The following is a 22718-nucleotide window of genomic DNA, read 5'->3' as shown; positions in this document are numbered from 1 at the left end:
AGGATGTACGAGGACACGGCTGCTCCTTTGGAGTCCAGTGTTTGACAGAGGGTCTATAAATTAAGAGAGAGAAATGCAAGTGGGGGAATTGGTATCACACGTTTTGAGACGGCCAAAGGGACAGCGTGGAGGCTGCGTGACCTCGCGCGTCCGTGTGTGTGTCTGCCGGGTGTGCAGGGAGCAGCTGGTCCTGTGTCCCGGGGGACACGGCTCAGGAGGACACGGAGCTGGGGGAGGCCTCAGGTGAGGTGCAGTTGGATTGATCTGAGGCTTCACTTGCTTCCTTCGCAGCCCTGGAGGCAGCAGCCGGGGCAAGACCTTCTTTTTCCCTCTTCTTCTGCTTCATTCGCCTGTTCTGGAACCAGATCTTGACCTGGGTTTCGTTGAGCTCTAGAGTAGCGGCGATTTCCACCCTTCGGGCCCGGGTCAGGTACTTGTTAAAGTGAAACTCCTTCTCCAGCTCCGTCAGCTGCTTGGTGGTGAAGTTGGTGCGGATGGTGTTGGGCTGGCCCAGCAGTCCGTACTCCGACACTTTGGCTGTTAAGAAGCAAACACCAAGAGGGCAGAAGCAGCCAGAGCAATTAATTCCCTGGCTGGGAAGGGCGGGCTGTGAGTGCGGGATTTCCCCCCGCTCCCCTCCTCTCCTGGGCGTTTGGTCCCCCCACCGCCCGGAGCTCCATGTTCCCCCGATCCTCAGCTACTCCTGGCTTCCCAGCCCAGGGATCCAAGCTGGAGGGACAGAGCTCCCCGGGCTCTGCAGGGCTGACCCCTTGTCTTGCAACCATTCCCTCCCAGTTCCCTGCAAACTGCCATGAAACTTGAACGTGCGTGGGAAGTAGTGGAAGGGGAGGGTGATGATGGGGGGAGGAGGGAAGACTGTGATTTAAGGAAGATTGTGGAGAAGGAAGTTGAACAATGGGAGAGATGGAAGCCACGAATGTGGAAGAAGCAGGAAGCTTGGAGCGCTTCCTATTCTGAGCTGGACTTAAATCACATTCGGCCTGCGGGAAACTGAGCTCAGGGACCCTCCATTAGATGTGTTTGGAAAATCTCTAGCTGCCTTTTCCGCCGAGAAAAAAAAAAAAAAGGCAAACCAAATCCGTGGTCCCCTGGAAGATGAGCCCAGTTACCTTGGGTACCAACCCCGGGGAAGGCAACTTCTTCTTGCAGGGCTGAGGAGCTGTCCCACCGCCCTTCTCCCCGACTGCGGCCCATCCTCGCCCAGCTCTGAGCTCCCCAAACTCACCTGTCTTGGGTGGGTTCCTCTTCACTTTCATCCAGTCGAAGGTCTGCGTGGCGTTGGGGCCCGGCTCGGAGGGGCACGCAGGCTCTTTGTCCTCGTTTAAAGAAGGCGAGAGGTTGCTGTAAACGCCGGGCAAGTAGCTGGGCTGTTCCTGCCCGTAAAGGTGCTGCTGCTGGTACTGGCCAGCGGCCACCGGCCCGCAGTAACTCTCTGCCAGGGAGCTGAGGCTGGAGCCCGCGCTGGCCGAGTACCCGGCCGCTGGGAAGTACAGCCCATCCGCGTCCTGCTGCCCGAGGTACAGCTGCGGGTGCCCGTAGCTGGGGCTGCAGGTCTGGGCCGGGTACCCGACGGCGGGGGCAGCGGCCGCGAAGGGGCCGGGGCGGCCGGCGGAGGGCGGGGGACAGCCGGGGTTCGGCTGGGGCAGAGGGGCGGCCGCGCTCCCCCCCACGCCAAAGCGCCCGTCCCCGTTAAAAGTGTCACTGGCGGGGCTACCTGAGCAAGAGGGGAAGGAAGGGGAGCTTTGCTCTAAATGGTGGTAGGCGCCCGTCCCACGGTTACAAATTGCATACTCCAAGAAGGAGTTCATCCTCGTATTGTCCATCTGCCACTGATGGAGGAGGGTCAGCCTGTTTTGGGGGGGATTCCGCCTGCCCTACAACCTTTAGATAGTATGTCAAAGCTGTAAAACTTCCTTCCATGCATCGCTGGCCCTCGAACCCCGCAGCCTTCGGCGGGGCCGGGGGGGACCGGGGGGGCGGGCACGTGGTCCGGCCCCAGCCCAATGAGCGAGGGGCTCCTGAAGTTTGTCACATCTCGGAGCTCATCCATCAAGGCCCTGACATTTGCATGACAAAGGGGTTTCAATCAAACCCTGCCCATCAATCTGATAACAACACGAATACGTCAAAATCTTTCCTCAAAGACTTTAAAAGAGAAGAGGGAGGTGGGGTGCGGGGAGGTGGGGGCAAGAGGGGCCGGGGGAAGAATTAGAATTATCCACGACTGTTTTAAGTGCTAAAAAGGCCTCCAAGTTATGCGTTTAGCCGATTTCAGCAGAACTTCCCCTCGTCCCAACTTAAAAATAAGATTTTCCCCAGCCCCAGCTCCAGCTCCATGTGACAAAAAGGGATACGGAGGGAAGTGGTGGGGAGGTCTGACTGCGCTTCTCCCGAACCACAAAAGGATGCTCTTCCCTTCGTTTCGAAACTTTTCCCTAGCAAATGGCTTGAACATGTTTGGTGTTTTCTGGGCTGAGCCGTCGCATAAAAGCTCCTAAAAAAAATACACTCTATGTGTTTTAATTTTGCCGCACGGGCTTTGTGCCTAGGGCCAGTGTGGGTAAAAGCACCGTAATTAAATCAATATTCTAATGAGGCAATGAAATAAAGTTAGGAAGACAGAATGTCTTTTGTTGGAGAAATACCATGCCCAGCTTAGCAGTTGGAGGAACGGAACGAAAAATAATCCATGTGTCCACCTATATATCTCTCTGTCCATCTTTCTCCCCTGCACACACCTATCTGCACATTTACCACTGAAAACAGGGCAAGTCTGAAGGGCTTTAAGCAATGCTGGAACTTTGAGCCCTGCTTTTCTATGGCGAACCTGGTTTGATGTTTCCCCTGAATCTGTGGTCAGGCTGGAGCAGAGTCCAGCTGATGAGTAGGTGGAAAGACCCTGAGTTCAGCACAGCCACTCCACTGCTCACAGAATGGAAACATAGGTAGGCAACATTTATTTACTTGTTAGCAGAAGGAAGACAAGAGCACCCAACAATATGACGCCCACAGTCATTTGTTACTTGTCAGGATATTTACTGGTTGTTCAGCCTCTAAGAAGAACCAGGAGGGCTCTTTCTTTTCCCCCCTAGGCCAAAAGTTCACTTTGAAAGGCATAAACACCTCCTTTAGTTGGTAGGTTTGGCTGATGCAACACGTTGGAGCGACATTTGTTAAGAAACTGCGACACAGGCAGCGATGGCACCAACCTTCTCCCTCCCTTAAATTCCCCCGGGAAAACGTGAGTTTTAGCCACATGCAATTCTCGTCCTTCAATAAAAAGAATAAGGAGAAAACGATTTCCAGAGACGCGTGCCTATTTATTCATTTATTCTGCCCACTTTGCTGATACTGAGATATTCAATAAGAAATAGTTTAGGTTACAAATGTTCTCTGAAACTCGCTCCCTCCTTTTTTGCATAAAACAACCGAAAGTGATTATAAAGATTCAAAGCAACTCTCATGTCATTCCCCTTGCAAAAGAAATCGCTTTCTAATTTGATTCCAGGAGTGCTTTTTGTATTATGTTGCATTCGTGTTTAAATTGGATGTATTATATTTAAACGATGCTTACAATAGATGATTTATGGGTGTAAAATGAAAAAAGAAAAGGATAGATGTTTATTTCGTCCTTGAATCAATTGTTTCATATTGTCTGATAATTTTCCACCATGATCTCACTCCACTGTTACATTAAGGGGATGCTTTATGTCATTAAAATGGAGCTGTCTTGTGGAGTTCCAGAACTGGCTCCGGGAGCTCTCTGCTGCCGAGTTAGGGAGGAAAAACTTTTGCTATCCATCTCATCCCCGTGAAAGTTAAACCAAAGTTTAGACCTGAGGCGGCTCTGGGGTGAAAGCGCAGAGTTTCTTTGGTTGATGAGAAAATCGAATGGGAGAGAATCAAAATTTGAGGCATTAAAAGCAGCAAACAGCCCGGCCCGAGCAGGGGTGAAGGGCAGTCCTGGGAGCCCCCCCAGGCCCGGCTTTGGGCCAAAGCAGAGATACGGGTGAGCTGGGGGAGTGGGACAGGTTGTTGTTAACAACCAAGTATCGGGTGAACCTCATTCGATCACTTACACATTTATTTCTTAAAAGCCTCCTTTATGGGAGGTTGAGAGAGGGAAGGTGGTCAAACAAAAAGTATCGGTGAAGATTCGCAAATTATCAGAGCTCTGTCCTACATAGCCGACAAACAGTTGCTTAGCCTTTCGTTATATTTATTACTCGATTTTCACTTAGGTATTGAAGGAAACCGTAATTATTCCGACCCCCTAAACCACAGACAACACTTTTTGGTGGCTGCTGCTCTCTTTCACTCAACAGGATTAAAATAAAATATCTGGAGATACATGGAGATAGAGGATGAGTGGGGATTTTTAGCTCTTTGATTCCTGGGAAAAGAAACTGCTCCCTCCTCCCGACACCTGATGCGGGCCTGAAGCTCCTCAGGAGCCACCACGCCAAGGCACAGGCTCTATTCGATGAGCAGGCAAGAAACCAGGGGCTCAGCACCAGCGTAAGATGGTTTTTCCGCGGAGCTCTTGGTGGCGGGGGACCCGTCATGTCCCCCAAAGGCACCCCGTGCCCTTGGCCCCTCCGTCCACCCCGAGGGACACGATGTCACAGAATCTGAGGCCACTCATCGGTGAAAACACACCCCCACCCCTCACCACTAAATCAGCAAAATGGGGCTTTTTGATCCCCTGGGGAAAACCACGCCTTTTGTTCCAAGACATCTTATTAAAATCAACCTTTTCTTGAGAGCAGTTTCTCCCTTTTAGCGGCATAAAGCGGTTCCACCAAAGCCGGGGCTGAGCAGCCTGTGCGGGGAGCGAGGGGAGGTTTAGTCCTTCCCTAAGAGATGGTTTGTTGGCCCTGGCATGTAGGACAGGGCCCTTCTGGGAACACCTCTTGCGAGTATCCTGACCCGAGGAGTTTTCGGTGCAGGCGACGCAGAAGGACTGAGGCATTTCCAAAGGCTCCAGAGTGCTCGGAGTTTTCGGATGCTTCGTTTCAGAGTTAAATATAACTCTCTGCGGAGAAAGTTTGTGTTGTGTGTAAGAAATGTCACTTCTGGCTCCTGGCGAGGTGATTTATAAGAAGGGCTACTGACGCTTGGGGTGCGTGTTTGGCTGCGGACTTCGTTATCACAAAAAAGGACTTGTCCCTAGGATTTGTCAGAGACATTTATAGCCCCGGCATGTGTCTTGGTTAAGTCATAGCCTGCTGAGATATATTTGGGGCCGAAAACTGAAGAGGGAAAATAAAATACTATATGGAAAATATGCTTTAGAGTTTGGGAGTCTAAAGAAACGCAGAAGGAATTCTCTGAACGAGTCGCAAGCAGCGAGCTACCTCCGAGCTGCGCAATAAATACGAGGCAATTAAGATAAAGTGCACTAATCCTCGGGGCGGAACCTGGCCGGGTACGGGTGGTCAGTGTCCCCCGGAGGGGTGGGAGCCTTCTCAGCCAGGGAGAGGGACACGGTTTGTGTTCTTGGGCTCTTGACCAACACTTGGAGTGGAAGATTTGGGTGGGAAATGCCTCTCTCGATATTTTTCCTTTTCAGGGTGACACAAACCCTTCACATCCCATCTCCTCCTGCGCCAAAAGATCCCATTCTCCCTCCGCGGGCTCTGGGGAACCTGTCGTGTTTTCTTGTGAGTGGCATCGGCTATTTCTATGTGGTCCCCAAGGCAGAGGTGTGTCTGTAAGCCGGGTCTCCTCTAATGAGATTCATTTAAGCCTTTCACCTCGGTGAGAGCACAGGACAGGTCTGTATCTACTGCTTCTGTGCACAGCGGGGAGGACCCGATGGGCTCTTCATCCCGGCGCAGGCCCGCTCCGGGCGGTCCCTGCCCGCCCCGGGGACCCTCGCCCGGGCCCGGCTGGCTCTGCGCTCAGGGCCGGCCTCGGACAGCTCCGGGAAAACCCAACCGGCAAAGCTGGGATCGCTGTGGGAGGTGCCAGCATGGCGAGCAGAAGGTGGTTCCCTCTGGCAGCCCCTTCCTTCGGTGGTCCTGGAGACTTGGGAGCGTCCCTCAGCCGCACAGGACTGGGGAAGGATGTTCAGCTCAGCTGGGAAAACACTCCCCGGAGGGATATTCCCGGAGAGCCGGAGTCGGGAGGAAAGTAGGGATGGTTCCTCAGGTGAATTAACTCTTCCCACCTCACACCTCTAAAGTTCAACTCCTGCCTCGCTGTTTCACCCGCGTTTCCTTCCCAGAAGCTTTTCCGCCTTGAGCCTTCCCATGGCTCCAAGGGGTTGGGTCAACATCTTCAGGGCTTCGAGTAGCTCTTTAGCAAACACATCCCCAGACTAGATCAGCACAAGATAAATATTACTTTAGCATCCCTACAACACGTGCGAACGTATCTCATTTGCATATTTCTAGGTTAATAATCGTGAGGCAATTGCAGTGTTTTGACAACGATCAAGAGCTGAATACGTTTAATATGCTTAATATATGCCCTCCAGTTGCACAGAACAGAAGGGCAGGGTTGCAAATATGCATTCCCCATTTGTTTGACATTTTGAAGAAGGTAAAGAATGGCTGAACTAATGGCAAAATCTTACAGTCATTCAATAATTTAGATTTTATTGAATATTCCCCTTCTTTCCTCCGACATTTCAGTCTTGCTAATTAGGACAAATAAGAAGGGGCCTGCTGTTAGCAAGGATAATAACTGGCGAGGTTCCATTTATTAAGTCACTTTCCGTGGGTGTAGAATTGATCTGTGGCTGTGACTGGCATGCTTTCTAGACCTGCAGCAACTTGGAGAAGTCATTATAATCTGCAGAAGGGCCCTTGTTAGAGATTTCTATTGATAAGGTGTCAGGGTTTACTTTGGGGGGTTCGTGGAAACCCCTTCCCCGTCTCCGTCCCACCCCCCGCTGCCTCCTTCATGTGTCCCATGCAGAGAGGGGGACCTTACAGGAGACGATGTCCCTCTTGTCCCCTCCCCTTCCCCTCCTCCCTTCCCCACGGAAAAGGCGTGTGTGTTTGTGGAAATCCGTTGCAAAGAATCGATTTGCGGAGAGATATATGTCTATATGCACGTATTTTGCAGTGGAACAGAGGCAAAAGGGGACCGGGAAGGGCTGAGCCACCCACACCAAGAGCCCCGAGTGTCGCCGGCCACCCCAGCCCGGCCCGCCCGGCGACACTCGGGGCTGTTGGCGTGGGCCATTCCCGACCATCTGATCCCCTGCTCCCGCCGTCCCCCACCAAGCCTGTATTCAAGATTGCGAGGGGGAGGAGGCGAGAGGGAAAATATGTAAAACACTGGAACAAATGGCTCTTTGATAGACAACGTCTGGCAGTGCCAACTCTGCCGCTGAGTATGTTCCAGAAGCTGGAGATATTAAATAAACTTAAAGATAATGAATAGCCTTCTGTGGTACTTGGGCTGTGTCTGGGCTTTTTTTTTTCCAACCCCCCCGCATGGGACTTCGAGAGCGGAGAGGAATCGGTGAGATGCGGGGGGTGATGCGGACTCCCAGCCTGGGATGCGAAGGCAACTCGCCTGCAGACTGTGCACTGGGCGCTGCCTTCTAGTTGTGGGAAGGTGTTAAGTAACGTTCCCTTGCATACTTTAATTGCAAGCTACTTCGATTTTCAATATAAACCTACTCCTTCTCGGAGCGAGGTCTGAAACGTCTGCTCATTTGGTAGGGAAAGACGCTGGCAATATTGTTAAAAATACAAAGGTAGCCGTAAAATCAACCTCCTCTTTGTTACAGCAGAAGAGATAATCCAGATCTTCGAACAGCAATTTCGAAAACATCTGTCGAGGGCTTTCTCGGTTTCATTTTATTTCATTTTACAGCCCAGAGTAGAAAGCAAGCCCGGCTCCGATGCTTTTAATCCGAAATAGAATATCGGCCGACCAAGCGAAGCTTCCCGGACTCCACGCTTTCCCCGGGGACTCCGGGCTGGAGGGGGAGGATGTCACCACCCAGGCGAGCTCCAGGCACCGAGCAACCCGGACAAGGGCCCAGATCTGTGCGGGGGGAGCCGGGGGCCCCAGCGGGCTCGGCTCCGCTCCCCGCGGCAGCGCCTTCCCCGCCCGCAGCCCGGAGAACGGGGCTGGTGGCCGCGCCGCCGGCCATGGCTGCTCCGCTCCTCTCCGCGGCTCCCCGCACCATTTTAAGGCCGCCTCCGCGGGTGTGTCACCCCCCCGGCCCCGCCGCTCGCCCCCTGCCCCACGCCCCCCCCCCGGCTCCTCCGGCCCGCGGTCCTTTTCGCACAAACCCCGCTCGAACGCCCACCGAATTTCTGCCGTGTCTGAGGAAACACCAATGACTTAGCAAAGACGTAATATGATTTATTTTGGGTGTCACCGCGATTGATTTCTGCGCTGACCCCTTTTCATTCGTAAGCCTCCCCACCCCCTCTGCCTCACCCTCCCTGATATATGAGTTTTGTATTTAAAATTACATGTTGCGAGAAAGCTTTGGGAAAGGGATCGGCGAGCGGGACGGAGCAGCACAAACGGCCGTGGAAAGAAGGAGATCGTGGATTTATAAGGCCGGGGAGGTTGTGGTTTGTACTGCTGAAAAAGGGGCAAGGAAAAAAGAAAGAAAGGCCCCTCGGCCTGAGCTCTCAGCCCTCTTCCCTGTGCAGCTTTTATTTGTTGACCAAAGTGCCGGCACGCACAACGCTCCCAGGGTGGATTTTTTTCTACTTACATCGAATCCTCCCTTTCTGCCTTTTTTTTTTTGGTTGTTGTTGTAGTCTGGAACGTTTAAAATACCAAGAACCGCGCTATGGCACGTCTCTATTTTCTACTCCAAGAGAGGAGAGGAGGAGGAGTGGGCTGAAGAAGCAGAGCTGGCTGGGGGGTGAACGGCCCCGCCGCCCCCAGACCGGCCGCGGAATGTGCGGGGGCTCCGCGGAGCAGGCGCGGCCCCAGCGCTGCCTTTGTGTCCTTTGCCATCCCTCCAGCCGGCCATTGCCTGCTAGCAGGGATTGCTTTTTGAGTTACCCAAATATAACGGCGAATGTTAAAATTAGAAACAAATGTCCTGCTTTGATTTAGTAAAAAATACAATAAATAAAAACCGAGCTCAAGGAAAAAACAGACAGAACTCAATAAAGCAAATATTTCTGGCTCCCGAAGCCTCTTGAAATGTTAGTTGGGAGCAATTTCTTTTGTCTCCTTTCTCAGTGCACACGAGGAGATTATTAGGAGATCATCACTGCAAAGCACGAAAGAGAAGGGCAAATGATTTAGGAAAAAAAAAAAAAAAAAGCACATTTTTGAATTAAATATGTAGGAACACACGTTTCTTGGTTTTATAAATACATTTATTTACTCTATGAAAATAATGTACAATAAATAATTTCCCATTTACTATTAAAGGATTTGAATAAATAGTCTACATCTAAAACTTAAAAAGAGGAAGGTAAATTCCCCTGTTGTTTTTTGTTATTATTTCATTTTATTAAGAAATCTAAACGTCTCGTTCTGATTCCTGAGATAGTCGTTTGAAGGATTTACAAATGTTTTCTCTGGAGGGCTGACATCTCTGATGTGCGTGAGAACCATCGGGTGCTTTCGTTAAAATAAATAAGAAAAAATAAACCTATCATTAAATACCTGCATTTAGCAAAAAAAATCGGGCTGATTTTTCATGTGAGACTTTTAGAATAAACACTGGGAAGCTGATTCTCGTCCCACAATGTGAAAAGATTTAAAAGAAAATGTTCGGGGGGCGGGGGCCGGTGATTAATGAGAGATGGCTTGGGGTTATTTTGGGGGGTGACCCCACCTCTGGCGGAAGATTGGGGCGACCTGGCAGTGGCTCAAGAAGGGGCAGAAACGGCGAGCGGGCGGGGAGCGGGGGTGGCTACTGAAAATGGAAATGTTGCAAATCTATAGTACAAAGTGCGCTTGTAAAGAAGTCCAGGTCTTCCTCGGAGAAGTGGACGGGGCTGTCCAGGGAGCCCTGCAGGACTGGGGAAAGCCCCTCCGAGAGCTGCAGGCAGGACTCTGCCGAGAAGATGCTCAGCTCTGGTAACAAAGGCGAGTCCTGGCTCTCGGGGCAGCCCCGGGCCGAGGGGCCGCTAGCGCTGGGCTCCCCCCCGGCCGCCCGCTCGCTGCCCGGCTCCTCGGTGCGGGGGAAAGCGCGGGGCTCCGGGCCCGGCCCGGCCGCCGGGCTCCCCTCCGCCTCCTCCGCGGGGTCGCTGCCCTCCTCCAGGCCGGGGTAGGCGAGATCCCCGTCGGGGGGTTCTTTGTACTGGGTTTGCCTCTTGTGCTTCATGCGGCGGTTCTGGAACCAGACCTTGACTTGCCGCTCGGTGAGGTCGAGCAGAGCCGCGATCTCCACCCGCCGGGGCCTGCAGAGGTATTTGTTGAAGTGAAATTCCTTCTCCAGCTCCAGCAGCTGCGTGTTGGTGTACGCGGTCCGGAGCCTCCTGGAGCCGCTGGTGTCTGCCAGCCCCTGGGTGTCTTAAACACAGAGAAAACAGCACGTTGCAAAGAGAGGGAGCGGGGGCAACGGAGGGTCTGGATCCGTCCCCTCCCTGTTGCGGGCAAGGCAGAGCATGGGAGCGGGGGGAGCCGTACGGGAGAAAATAAATGTTTAATTAAACCCTTCCCACTGTGGAAAAGGGTTGGAAATCACTCCGGTCCCCTTGCGCCGAGAAGGAGAAAGGATTTTGCTCCCTGGCCTTTCCGTTTAGAGACCTTCCCTCTCTGCCACCTTCTCGGATAAAGGGAATTTCGACCCATTGCGCTTTTTCTATTTATTTTTTTCTTTCCCCAGTAGCTGAGGGACGAACACGGCGGTGCTTTGATTTCATTATTCCTGTATTATCCGGCCAATGAGCTCCGGTGTCCGCCCTTCTCCTGCCCGAGCATTTACCTGAACGGTGCCGTTAAAATACCGAAACAGTGAATTGTGCCTTCAACGTTTTGTCCCGGGGGATGAGGGTCCCTGGGCAAGGCTGCTGAGCTGCAGGGGAGAGGCTGCTGCTTTATCGAGGGGCTGGGGGGTGTATTTTATTTTGCAGTGGGGAGCTGGCTCTCCCCACGGTGCTGGACGCTCAGAGTCCGGCTCTCGCTCTTTCCGCTCCCCATCCTGCTGGCAGCGGCCTCCCCGTTACCCACCCGTCTTTATTTTTCCCCTGTAGGCTGTAAAAATAGGGAAAATTCTGGGCTGGGAGGGAAAGTCAAGCTCCTCGAGGTTCCCCCGTGGAACCCACAGCCCGGCTCCCACGGCCCCTTCTCCCTCTTCGCTTTCGCAGGAGTTACAGGAATTTTATCTTCTATTGGGATGGGGGGGGGGGTGGGGGCAGGAGACACCTCCCTTCCCCATCTGTGTGCATTGCTGCGCTGTATTTTATTGCGTGACACAGTTTCGGGGGAGGTGCGGGGTAAAGTCTGTTGGGGAGGGGGGGCGGCTGGGGTAGGGCTGCTCTGGGCCGGGAATTGTTTATTATTCGGCTTCTCTCCGATTTCAGCAAACACCCCCTCACCCCCCCATTATACGAACCTGCAGGAGATCCTGCGGCAGGGACCGGCACCGAGGAAGATGATGGGGGGGAAGAGGAGGATGGAGCCTGGGCACCTTTCTTGGAGGATTTCTTCTCTTTCATCCAGGGGAATTCCGCGGCCAAGGGGCCGGGCTGTGCCGGGGGCCGAGGCTGCAGCTGGAACAGGCCATGGGATGCTCTTTTTTGGCTCCTCGGTCTTGCTTGGCTGCTGGAACAAGGATTCAGGCTGAGGACGGTTTGCTCAAAAGGAGGAGGAATTAATGTCGAGTCCTTGATTGATGAAGTTTGAAATGTCTCCAGGACAGCGGGAAGAGACGTCAGGCACTCTGCGAGCGAAGGCTGGCTATTTATAAACCCGATCTCCCTCTCAAATTCAAAATTCATGGCTTTTCCAGGGCCCAGGGTTTAAAAAGCGGGAGGGGGGGGAGAGGGAGGAGGATGGGGAGAGGGAAAGAAATCTTAGGGCCTCAGTTTTTATGGCAGTGATGATGATGGTTCTCGGGCTTTTTATAATTGTTATATTGCTGATAATACAGGCGTATGGGGACCTTGCTCTATTAAACTCGAGACTGGGGCGAAATTGCAGCCAATTCCTGGTCACGTGGCCAGCCCTGGCCAATGGCAGGCGGGGCCTGGTGGCAAACAGAAAGCATTATTTTATTTAATTTATTTAAAAGGAAAAAAAAAAACGGCGAGAGAAGATCCCCAGAAAAGCCTCCCCCAGCCCCGCCACCCTTCCTCCGCTGGGCAGGGAGCTGCTGCCTGCGCTGCCCGCGCTGCCTGTGCTGCCTGTGTTGCCTGCACTGCCTGTGCTGCCTGTGTTGCCTGCACTGCCTGTGCTGCCTGTGTTGCCTGCGCTGCCCGCGCTGCCTGATGTACCCGTGCTGCCCGCGCTGCCTGTGCTGCCCGTGCTGCCCGCGCTGCCCGCGCTGCCTGTGTTGCCTGCGCTGCCTGTGTTGCCTGCGCTGCCCGCGCTGCCTGTTGTACCCGCGCTGCCTGCGCTGCCTGCGCTGCCCGTGCTGCCTGCGCTGCCTGTGCCGGGGCTCTGGCCGCCCTCACTGAGCTTCCAGGGTTTGTACCCTCTTTGCAAATCCTATATATACGTATATATACACGCACACACTTCAGAGCTTGGAAAGTTCAAGGCAGCAGGAGCGTTTGGTCCGGTTTGTGTCTGAGTCTGGGAATGAGCACTTAGGAAAGTCAAGTATAGTTAGACCGGCCTGATTTACCCGTTTAAATTACTTCTAAAGAACAGTGTAATCCTTGTGCTTCTAAAGCCAGACTTCATGGACCTTTTACACTTTCCTTAAAGGCCAAACATCTTTTAAGGTCACGGATATCTTTGAAATCACATTTCTTCCTTCTCATCTTTTTTCCCCTTTCGCCTCACCACCAATAACCAGCTCCACTTCCAGAGTTTACAAAATAAATACATAAAACGAAAAGTCTTTTCCCAGGAAGAGCTTTTTTTTCCCCCTTTAAAGTGCCTGGATCCACACAAACCAAAAAGGAGAGAGAAACGATCAATCTTTTCCTTGAAAGACTTTTGACAGCTCGGCCTAACTCAGCAAAGAAATTTGCCTTTTGCTAAAGAGGGACTTAAACCAAGAACGATTCAAAAAGTTTCATCCAAGGGCCTGAATTCGGGAAGTCTCTAAAATCAAACTTTCGGGGGGGAAGAAATAAGCTGCGTGCTGCAGAATTAAGAAGTGGCCGGTTTGGGGTTGGTTTGTTCAAGCTCCATTTCTCCCATTTTGCAGCGGAGGGACCGGGGCCGCATTCACGCAGGGACAAGCCTGGAAACTTTTGTCACTTGAAGCATCTGTGTGGGTGGCGAGAGGTTCTGAGAAACACATAATAAACTGAAAGCTGCAGCCGAGACCAAAGTGCAGTTTAGCAAAGGGGTGAAGAAAAACAACGTTTTTAAGCATTTACAAAACGCAGCTCGGTTGACGGGAGAATTTCCCTGAATATCTCGTATCTGTGAATGCGTTTATCAAAACCAGCATAAATCTACTCAGCCTCAGGACCGATGTAAAAAATAACCGTTGAATTTCCGTTTATTTCTTGCTTGTTTGGGTTAAAATGGCATTTTGGGGGTCTCGGCCTCCTCTTTGGGGGATGGTGCGGGTGGATGAGGAGAAAGAGTTTGGGATGCGAAAGGAAACTCTGCCCGGCCGCTCCCACTGTTCGCGCTGCTGGTGCTGACACTGGAGCCAGAAAACACACACACACACAGAAAAACAACAACAAACCCCCCCCCAAAATAAAAACCACCCCGAACCTCCTCGGGAAGGATTTAAGGATTTTTCCCACGCACCACGCAGAAGCAGCAGGGAAAAAATATCACTGTACTTCAGGGGAAAGGCATCACCTTTAATAATAATAATAAATACATTCACAGGGTTAACGAACGACAGAGAAATGCAATAATTATGAGGCAAACCAGGGCCTGTTTCTTTAATGCAGCAGCACAAATCCCTCGGAATTTGCTGCTTTTTCCCCATTTTAACGAGTTCCCGGGAATCCCGGCCACAAGCCCAGCAACATGGCGACCGCGGGGCGACACTGGGAACATTTGACTCCAGGGGGGAGCGGGGGCGGGAATCCGCGGAGAAGCCCCAGCCCGAGCTCTTGTGCTCCGAGCCGATCCCATCACAGCCCGCACACGGTTCTGCTTTTACATCCCCGCGTCTCCGGACGGTAAATTCTCCTCTGCATGGCCAGAACCCAGCCCAGACCTGGGGAGAAAAACAAGCCCTGTCTCTCCCTTACACCGTTATTTATTATTGCGCGAAGGTTATAATTATTAACCTGGAACTTCATTTATTAAGGGAGATCAGAGATGGAAAGGAGCAGGAGACCATTCCTCATGGAGAGCTTCCTCCAGTCCCTTTTCACACGGGGGGGTTTATCCAGCACGTCCCTGGGTGTGCGCACAGGTGGATAAAACACACACACACACACACTCCCTGGTTCTACAGCCCGGCCCTTTTCTCGGTACCTTTTACAGCCTTTTCTCCCGGCAACAGTCAAAATCCGCCTCTGCTCTCCCTGAAGGGCACCGTCCCCCTTCAGCAGCCACAGCGACGGAGCGTTTCCAGCCTCACAAGCACTTCACACCTTTTCCAGAGCAGTAAAACTTTTATTTGCCCTCTCTGCTTTAATATAAGTTTTCTTAGGGCTTTAGAGCATGAAAGGCAAATTATTCACGGTATTATCCCATCTGCTTTTGCTGCTGACAAAGGGGTTTTCTCCCTTTTGCTTGCACTGAGAATGGAACCTTTGACGGTGGCTTTTCCCCCCCTTTATTAACAATTTTAGGGTGTAGGCCTGGGTATGTTTGTGTGTGCACATGCGTGTGTGTGTGTGCATGTGTGTGCATGCACATGTATGTGTGCACATGTATGTGTGTGTGCCTGTGTGTGTGTGTGCACGTGTGCGCGTATTTTAACAATTAATTATAGTGAGTAATTGATTTTCTCTTCACTTTTAAGGTCTCCGTATAGAAACTCTGGACCCTTTTTTTTTGTGATTAATCCTTTTCCTTTGTTTTCATTCGCGGCCCAATGGCAGCCCGGCCCCGGCACCACGTGACCGCCTTTGTGGCCGCGGGCGCGCACGGAACGCGCACGGAGCGCGCAGGGGGCGCGCACGGAACGCGCACGGAGCGCGGGGCCGCCCCTGCCCCAACCCCGGGGTCTGGGCCCAGAACGGGACACGGACACGAACCCCGTTGTCTGGTCCCTTTCCTGCCGTCTCCTCCCGGGTTTGACTTACACGTTCGTTTCTTTTTGCCTTCAAATCCGACTGATAGGACAAGGTAAAATTGATAACAGAAAGTTTATTTAAGAATTGTTCAACAGACAACCCTTAAGCAAGGAAAGAAAAGAACTACCATAAGAACAAAGAAAGAGGAGGGGTGAGGTGGGAGGGAGGGATTAGCTATAGTTCTTCTAATTCAGGACTATACAATTACAGTCTGGTTCTGCTCTCATGCCTCCAGTAGAACTAATTACATTATTCATAAGTACGAAGGTAACATAAAACTACTGGTCTTTCTAAATTACAATAACTAAAATAGGCTTGTTGTACAATGACAAGGAAACACAATGTCCTTTATAACAAGTAAATACTAAAAAAGTACAATTTGTTTCTTTTTTCCTCATATAAATACATAATATTGGGGATAAATAATACAAAAAAAAAAAAAAAGAAAATATTTTAAACTGGCTATAACCAATAAATATATATGAATGTTCACCAGAACACACACCCATTGAAGGACATCTCGACTGAGTTGGACGAAAGCCCTTCAAAGTTGCTTTTATACCCATTATATGTAAACTCTAAGTGCAACAAAGATGTCCAGACAAGAAAGCATTAGCAAATATGAGAGATCCATTCACTTCTGCTTTGATGGGAGGACATTCCGTTTGTTCAAATATACCCTGTTTTCACATAAGGTCAAGAAAAGAGGAGGAAAGAAGCATAGGACTTCCAAGTCTTAAGATTGCTTTTCTGTTAATGAACCCTAAGAAAAATACCCCCAAATTAAAAACCCCGGCACTGTTGAATGGAGACTTCACGTCATCAGAGGCAAAGGTGGGAAAATATTCAGACCTGTCAACTCCTCCTTCCTCCCTTTGGGCTGCGGTTATTGGTGGTGGGGGCTTTTAGGCATTTCGATTTTGATTTCCCAAACCTTTTGCAATCCTTAGACCTCTCTTATTCTATTTTTTGCAATAGTTTTGAGAGGGGAGGCAGGGGCCAGAGGGGAAGAGCGTGAATCCCACGTGTTGGCAGGTTTGTATATTTGCAGTTTCCATGGGGACTGGTGGCAGTTGCTCCCGGACAAGGATGCGCGAGGTTCCTCTGAGGAGCTGGAGAGGAGGGCGGCTCTTGTGAATCTCTTTTGATTGCATACGTGTTCACATGGGCATGTTTATGTGCAGAAACACCCACTGGAAAACCTTGGCTGGCTGACTATTCTCCTTTCCAGTGTCCAAGAATTACGAGTGACGATCTGTACTTGCTTTGGAAACGAAGGGTGTTGCTGCTTCGAATCTCCTAGATTGCCACAAAACTACACCAAAGCCGTTTCAGAAGCATTTGTGTTGAAACGCAGGAGGTATATCTCTTCAGAGAGAGAACTGATCTTGGCAGGAAACACTGAAATGATTGGAAATTGTGCCTAATAAAACCCAGAAATAATAATAGCAAGCACAACAACCTGGTGGAAATTGCCCTGTCAAAGAAAATAAGAAAATAGCTCAACACAAATGTTCCTGAAGCCGATCCTGCCCTCTTCCCCTCTCCCTTGCCCTGTGATGAGGTCCTGTCCGCGTCACCTGAGCCCGTCCCCGCTCCCCATCACAGGTGGGTCAGCTTGGGCGCCTCTTGGATTCTGCCCTGAGAAGAAGCGTGGTGCGTGGAAAGCTCTGTGTAGGTGGGGTGGCTCTCGCAGGGTCCGTGGTGCTGGCTCGGGGGCATCTGCGGGGGCCCGTTGTAGTCCATGGTGGCCGCCTGGTGATGCGGCAGGTGGTTGAGGCCGTACAGGGACGGGCCAGAGGTGGGCATAGAATCCACATAGTTACCTCCAACATAGACGGGGCTGCCCTGCAGACTGGGAGTCCCGTAGGCCACCCCGTTCCCTTGTAAGACGTGGGGGTCGTACTCGGGGGCCGTGTTGGCGTATTTCTGTTGAGAGGGGCAGCTTTTGATGGGGTTTTGGTAGTTAGTGGACATGGCGTAGGCATTTTGGTGGGGCTTATTGAAGGAAGGCGGTGAGGGGGCATCATAGTTACTGCTCATGGTGTGCAAGGCGTTGATGAAGCCAGCGGAGGATTGCATGGGCTGGGGTGGGCTGCCCGTGGGGGACGGCCCTCCAGAAGAAGACCCCATGCCTTTCGACTTCTGATCTTTCTTATATTTCATCCTCCTGTTCTGGAACCAGATCTTGATCTGCCTCTCGCTGAGGTTCAGCAGGTTGGCCATCTCCACGCGCCGCGGGCGGCACAGGTAGCGGTTGAAGTGGAATTCCTTCTCCAGCTCCACCAGCTGAGCGCTGGTGTAGGCCGTGCGGGCTCTCTTGGAGGCCGAGGAGCCTGGAGGGCTTTTCTCGCCACTGCAGGTTTCTGCCGGCCGTGAAATGAAATAAAAGATAATTACTTACATGCAGAAATTGAATGCATCGTTTCTTAATAAATCCTGGAACAGGCACAAGAGTTCGCCCCCCCCTTTCCTCACCCCTTTGCATTAGCCTGCACTCCATAATCATGTCATTTATTAAGAGTTCTGTTCTCCAAAGCTGCCCCTGGTTTATGAAAATTTGATCATGTCATGTAGAAAAGGATTCCAGGGCCATTTATTTAGGAGTCGATTATTTCCAACAGATAATTTTGAGAAAATAATATTTGGCACGGGGGCAGTCACTGCAAAGCCAATTAATACTAACACAGGTCAGTGTTGGGAGGTATTTTGTTTGCCAAGGTACGAATGCACACACACACACACACATCTTGTGTGCGTCTTTTATTTGTGTAGTGCAAATATTCGTGTGTACATTGTTAAACACCAAATCGCATCTGTGCCTACCTTTTTGTGAGATAGACACAGATATAACAGATAAACTATATTAACACGAAGTGTGTGCTGTGAAGTTTGTATGAACGTATTTCTCTCAACAGTGGCATTTCCATACTGATTTTTTTTTTCTTGATCGCATTAGGGATGTGCGTGTACTCACGCAAGAATACCCATGTGTTTGTGCATATGCTTTATATATGCACAGACAGAATCAGAGCACCACGTTCAGTGCTGCGTCTGGAGGCGGAGGGTGGGAAGAGAACAAGCCCTCTGCTCGGGCATCGCGGGGTGAGCAGTGGGGAGACGTGTCCGTGGGTCTGTATCTACCCAGCTGGACATGGGCTCTGCACATGGGCCCGGTTGTATCGCCCTGCGGTGCTCTGGAGATGTTGAAAGGAAACCAAGTGTGCACAGTCAGTGCTGCAGGAGGGGCCAGGGCTCGCTCGCCAGGCTGGGCTGGGCTGTGTGGCTGGCAGCCTTGGGATCCTGCCCAGCACCAGGACCCTCGCTGGATCCTTGCTGGATCCTTGCTGCATCCTCGCTGCATCCTCTCCCTCTTTCCCCTGCCTCCAAACAAGCCTACTCCAGCCGGTGGCCTTGTTACCTCGCTGTTTATGAAAGCGGAGTGTTAGTAAAGCGGAACACTGTACCTGTGCTAGGGGAGCTGTTTTTCTGTTTGGAGTTTTGCCTTGATTCTTTCATCCAGGGGAATATCTGCTTGGTGAGACTGGCGTTTGCACTGAGGTTGGCTTTGCTGGGGGCAGTTTTACCACTCCCCGCCTGGTTATTGCTGTTGCTGCTGGTGCTGTTGGCAGCCGGGTTTGGGGGCGGCGAGATGGGGGGAGCCGCATGGTGCTCCTGGGCTAAACTTGGGCGCATGCAGCTCCCGTTCAGGTCTTTACTTTTGGCGTGCGGGGTTGTGTTGCCCAGGGGCTGGAGCGAGCAGGCAGACCGCTGGTAGTCGTTCTCCACGTGAGAGCCCGGCTGGAAGGGCTGCTGGGGACCCTCGTAGCCGAAGCCATTGGTGCCCCCATAGGAGTAACCCCCGAAGAGCGTGGAGCTGTCGTAGTACGTCGTCTTCTGCATCTCTGGGCCTCTCCAAAATGATTTTTCCGGCTACCAGGGTCTTGACACCCCTATGGCAGAACATTGGCACCCCAAGGCCACGTGACAGGCCGTTTCCAGCTGTCTGTTGGAAGCTGACCTGAAAGGTTAGGAGAAAACACACAATAATAGTACCCGGCCTATGAATCCATCTTGGGGCCTGAAAGGCTCATGACATGAATAGGGTCCCGCAGAACAGGGCGAACAGATGCTTGGAGCAGATTTTGTCCTGCGTGCAGCCTAAGGAGGCTCAGCAAATGTTGCAGGGCAAACGTGTGGAGCTGATTTTGGGGAGCAGTTTTCCTGCTTGGTCGGTTGCACCTTTTTTCCCCTTAGGGGTCTGTACCCAGCATGTATAACTACACACGTGCTCTGTAAGTACACGTGGCTCCATCTGTCTCCATCTATTTACTTCTATATTTATCTATATACATATAAAACACCCCTATAAATGTGTGTCTATACATGCAGATGTGTCTGTCGTGTTCACACGTACACATCCCTGTACAGATAGCACACACATTAAAGTAAATATAAGAATACAGAATGGATAATTGCTAGCAAGCATTAAAGGAATCAAAGTCTTGCTTTCTTACCCCCAACTTATTCCAATCAGCCATTCACACATAAAATCCAGTGAGATGTTACACTGTCAGAAATTAAAAGTCTCTTAAGTTTATTGTAGGACCTCTGTCCAATATATTTGGTTTTAAACTGAAAGCAGCAAATAGTCGATATGTTTTATATGGTAATGGTGTCCTGACACAGTTGGCTTAATTTTCTGTTTGTACAGGGACTCACAATGTCTTTGGAATCCAGTGCAAATATTTCCAGCAGATTTAAGCAGGGGCATGAATTCAAGAATGTGCTTCCCTTGGCCTGGCTGGAGGTGTCTCCTCTCTGGCAGCACAGGTTGTATTTAGCAAACAGCCCCTCGTTGCCTGCACTGCTTTGTGCTCTGGTCCCGGCTCTGCAACTCCCATTGCCAGGAGGTGATTCCCAAACCGCTTTAATTGCTGTTGGGCTTTTTTTTTTCCTTGAAAACAAATGCTCACCGGGCCATTTGCTCTTAACTTTCTACCCCTTTGATTTTTATACATTCCTCCTTCCCTCAATCCAGCTCAAAAAGTCTAAAAACCCCATCCAAAGCCTCAGATTACAAAACGAAACCTTCCTTTTTTCTTTCTCTCTCTGGCCTTTTTATTTTTCTTTCTCTCTTTCTTTCTCTTCTCAAAGCATAAACTTACTCTACCATAAAGACAGGGTAAAATTACCATTAGAAATATTAAAACTGTCTTGAGCTGCAAATAATCTGCATGCGGATCAACCAAGCAGCGCACGGGTTTTAAAAGGGCAGAGACTTCTCTGTGCAGCTCAGAGTTTGCGAGGAGCCACGGTGCATTTTGTTTTGAAATTGATATCCATTGTATATTTAATTGTATCTCTTGTATATTTAATTTTATCTGCGCTCTTTCATTCTCTAAAATAAAATAAAATAAACTCTGTGGAGATAAAGTCTAATGCGATATTTCTAAGTACCGGTGTTTAAGAGAAGCCACAGCCAGACTATAAATAACGTCTTTTTTTCCCTTCCCTGACTGCTGTGTTCTTATGTCATGTCATATGAAACCTCCACATAGTCCTACCACAGCCGACGTGTCCACGAAGGGGCTGTTTCGCTTTTTTCCCCTGATTAAATCCTTTCTGCATTCCCAAATCTGCATTGTATCTTCCACGGAGATGTATTATTGTCTACAGAGGGGCTGATATCCTTGCGGGGAGTTATTCTCATTTTGTTGCCTCGCCATGATAAATATGTCTTATTAAAAAGTAGACTGCGCTACCCGAGCCGAGGAGCTGTGAATTAATTAACAAACAGCAGCGCCTTTATTATGAATAGGTTTGCTCAAAATATCTACGAGGGCAGAGGTGGGAATTTCTCCGAGGCCTTCCTGTCTGGCATCGGGGTCTTTCAAAAGAGAAAGATATAGCAAACCACAAAGCAAACCCGAACTAGAGCCGAGTGGGGAGACTCAGCTAAAGTAGCTAAAAATAACACCGGCGATTTTTTTTTTGTTAAATGTCCATTAAATAAATTTACAATCCCCTTCGCCCAAACGCTCGCTCGCTTGTGGCTTCCACAGAAGATTTGCTTTGTACCTCATCTCTCAGCGCCTCGCAAATGCCGCTCATTTATCTTCGCCGAGGACGGCCGCAATCCTAATTATTTACTCCAAGGAATTGTTTAAAAAAAGGAGAATCTCAGGCAGAATAATAAATATTCGATGATCTCCTGCGCCAATTAAACCCGGGCAGGATCCGTGCCGGGTGCTTCAGCACGCTCCAAGTTTCACTTTGCGAGCGGTTACATTTAACCACAAACTCTTTGCCTGCAACTTTGGAGTGCGAGGATTTAGAGATATTTTAAAAATAAATACATCAAATCGGGGGAAGGTGCGAGAGGGAAAGGGCTGCGGGAGGAGGGTGCTCGGGGGAAGAGAAATGAAAGCCAAGCGATCCGGGAAAAAAGAGCAAAGAACGGGAAGGCAGAGGGATTCTCCTGCAAAGCCATCCCCTCCATGTTGGAAACCCTAAATTCACAACCTGCCCGTGTTTCTGAGGAACAGCAGCGCCTTCCCCCTCCCCCGCCCCCCCAAGGTCCATTGCCCCCGAACCGGGCACAGCCCCGCTTTGCAGTCCAGTTATTAGTAATAATAAATATTCCAAACGTGCCCTTAACAATAGGTCGGCTGCTCAGAAAGAGCTCAAATCCCAGCGACTGCCTTGCGGTGCGTATGCCTGGAAAATAGAGACACATTCCTAAAATTTCCCTCCTCCCTCCCCCCACAAACGAGCTTCCCCCCCAGCAAACTCCCAGTTGTGGAGCAGGGGGGAAACGGGCCCTGGATGGGGCTGCAAAAGCGGCTCTGCGTGGAGGGGAAGCTTAAAGCTTGTGAACTCTTCTTGAACCGAGATTGGAGTCATATGGTCATAAATCATTGGGACATATACTCCGCCATTCACAAAGTGATAGCCTATTTGAGTCCGGCTTACCTTAGTCTCTGACGAGCAAAGCACAGGCAGACATAATATATTTTCACATCCAGCATCCACGCAATCAATAAGCAAGGAGTGACCCCCTTCCTTTAAAAACGTTACAGGAATATACGAGAGAGAGGAAAAAAATCCAGCATATGCATGTATATGTGTATGAAAAAAAAGCCAAAACAGAGGGGGAGGGGGCTCAGCCAGTGGAGCTTTCGGTTACGGCAGCTCAAATTGTCTCTCTGTCTCCGTTTGGGGAAGAGCAAAAAAAAATCAAGATGCTTTCCAGCTTCCAAGATGTGCAGAAAAGCTGAGGGCTTTGAATGGACAAACCCTGAGATTCTAGTTGCCCTATAGACTGGTACGCGCTGCTCACTGATAACAATGGCCTCTGCTTTACCACAGCAAAGGGGAAGAAGGGAAAGAGAAGGGAAAAAAAAAAAAAAAAAGAGG

The 22718-nt window shown here is 50.6% G+C and overlaps 3 protein-coding genes across 3 annotated transcripts; all 3 read right to left on the bottom strand.

The window, feature by feature from the left end:
* Positions 1 to 211: 211 nt before the first annotated feature.
* On the bottom strand, positions 212 to 1844 carry HOXB1 (homeobox B1; the record flags this gene model as incomplete). Its single annotated transcript, XM_082070852.1, has 2 exons — positions 212 to 537; positions 1247 to 1844. 2 exons carry the CDS (start codon positions 1842 to 1844, stop codon positions 212 to 214), a joined length of 924 nt encoding a protein of 307 aa, XP_081926978.1.
* A 7574-nt stretch (positions 1845 to 9418) lies between these two features.
* On the bottom strand, positions 9419 to 11912 carry HOXB2 (homeobox B2). The gene is made up of 2 exons (XM_082070840.1): positions 11525 to 11912; positions 9419 to 10479 (listed from the first exon to the last, which is right to left on the bottom strand). The coding sequence occupies exons 1-2, from the start codon at positions 11907 to 11909 to the stop codon at positions 9878 to 9880; spliced, it is 987 nt and encodes a 328-aa protein (XP_081926966.1). The 5' UTR covers positions 11910 to 11912; the 3' UTR covers positions 9419 to 9877.
* Positions 11913 to 16901: 4989 nt separating this feature from the next.
* Positions 16902 to 19202, bottom strand: HOXB3 (homeobox B3; the record flags this gene model as incomplete). The annotated part of the gene is made up of 2 exons (XM_082070861.1): positions 16902 to 17665; positions 18767 to 19202. 2 exons carry the CDS (start codon positions 19200 to 19202, stop codon positions 16902 to 16904), a joined length of 1200 nt encoding a protein of 399 aa, XP_081926987.1.
* Positions 19203 to 22718: the final 3516 nt, after the last annotated feature.

The sequence above is a fragment of the Streptopelia decaocto genome (genome assembly GCF_964273445.1).
Source record: "Streptopelia decaocto genome assembly, chromosome: 22".
Taxonomy (NCBI): Eukaryota; Metazoa; Chordata; class Aves; order Columbiformes; family Columbidae; genus Streptopelia; species Streptopelia decaocto.
This window is presented reverse-complemented; position numbering and strand designations above follow the sequence as displayed.

What these genes read in the sequence shown, in the direction of transcription:
- HOXB2 (XM_082070840.1), bottom strand. Translation starts at nt 11,909, where the DNA reads ATGAATTTTGAATTTGAGAGGGAGATCGGGTTTATAAATAGCCAGCCT. An exon ending in TGCCGCAGGATCTCCTGCAG is followed by an intron (nt 10,480 to 11,524) that starts GTTCGTATAATG and finishes TCTGTGTTTAAG; the next exon opens with ACACCCAGGGGCTGGCAGAC.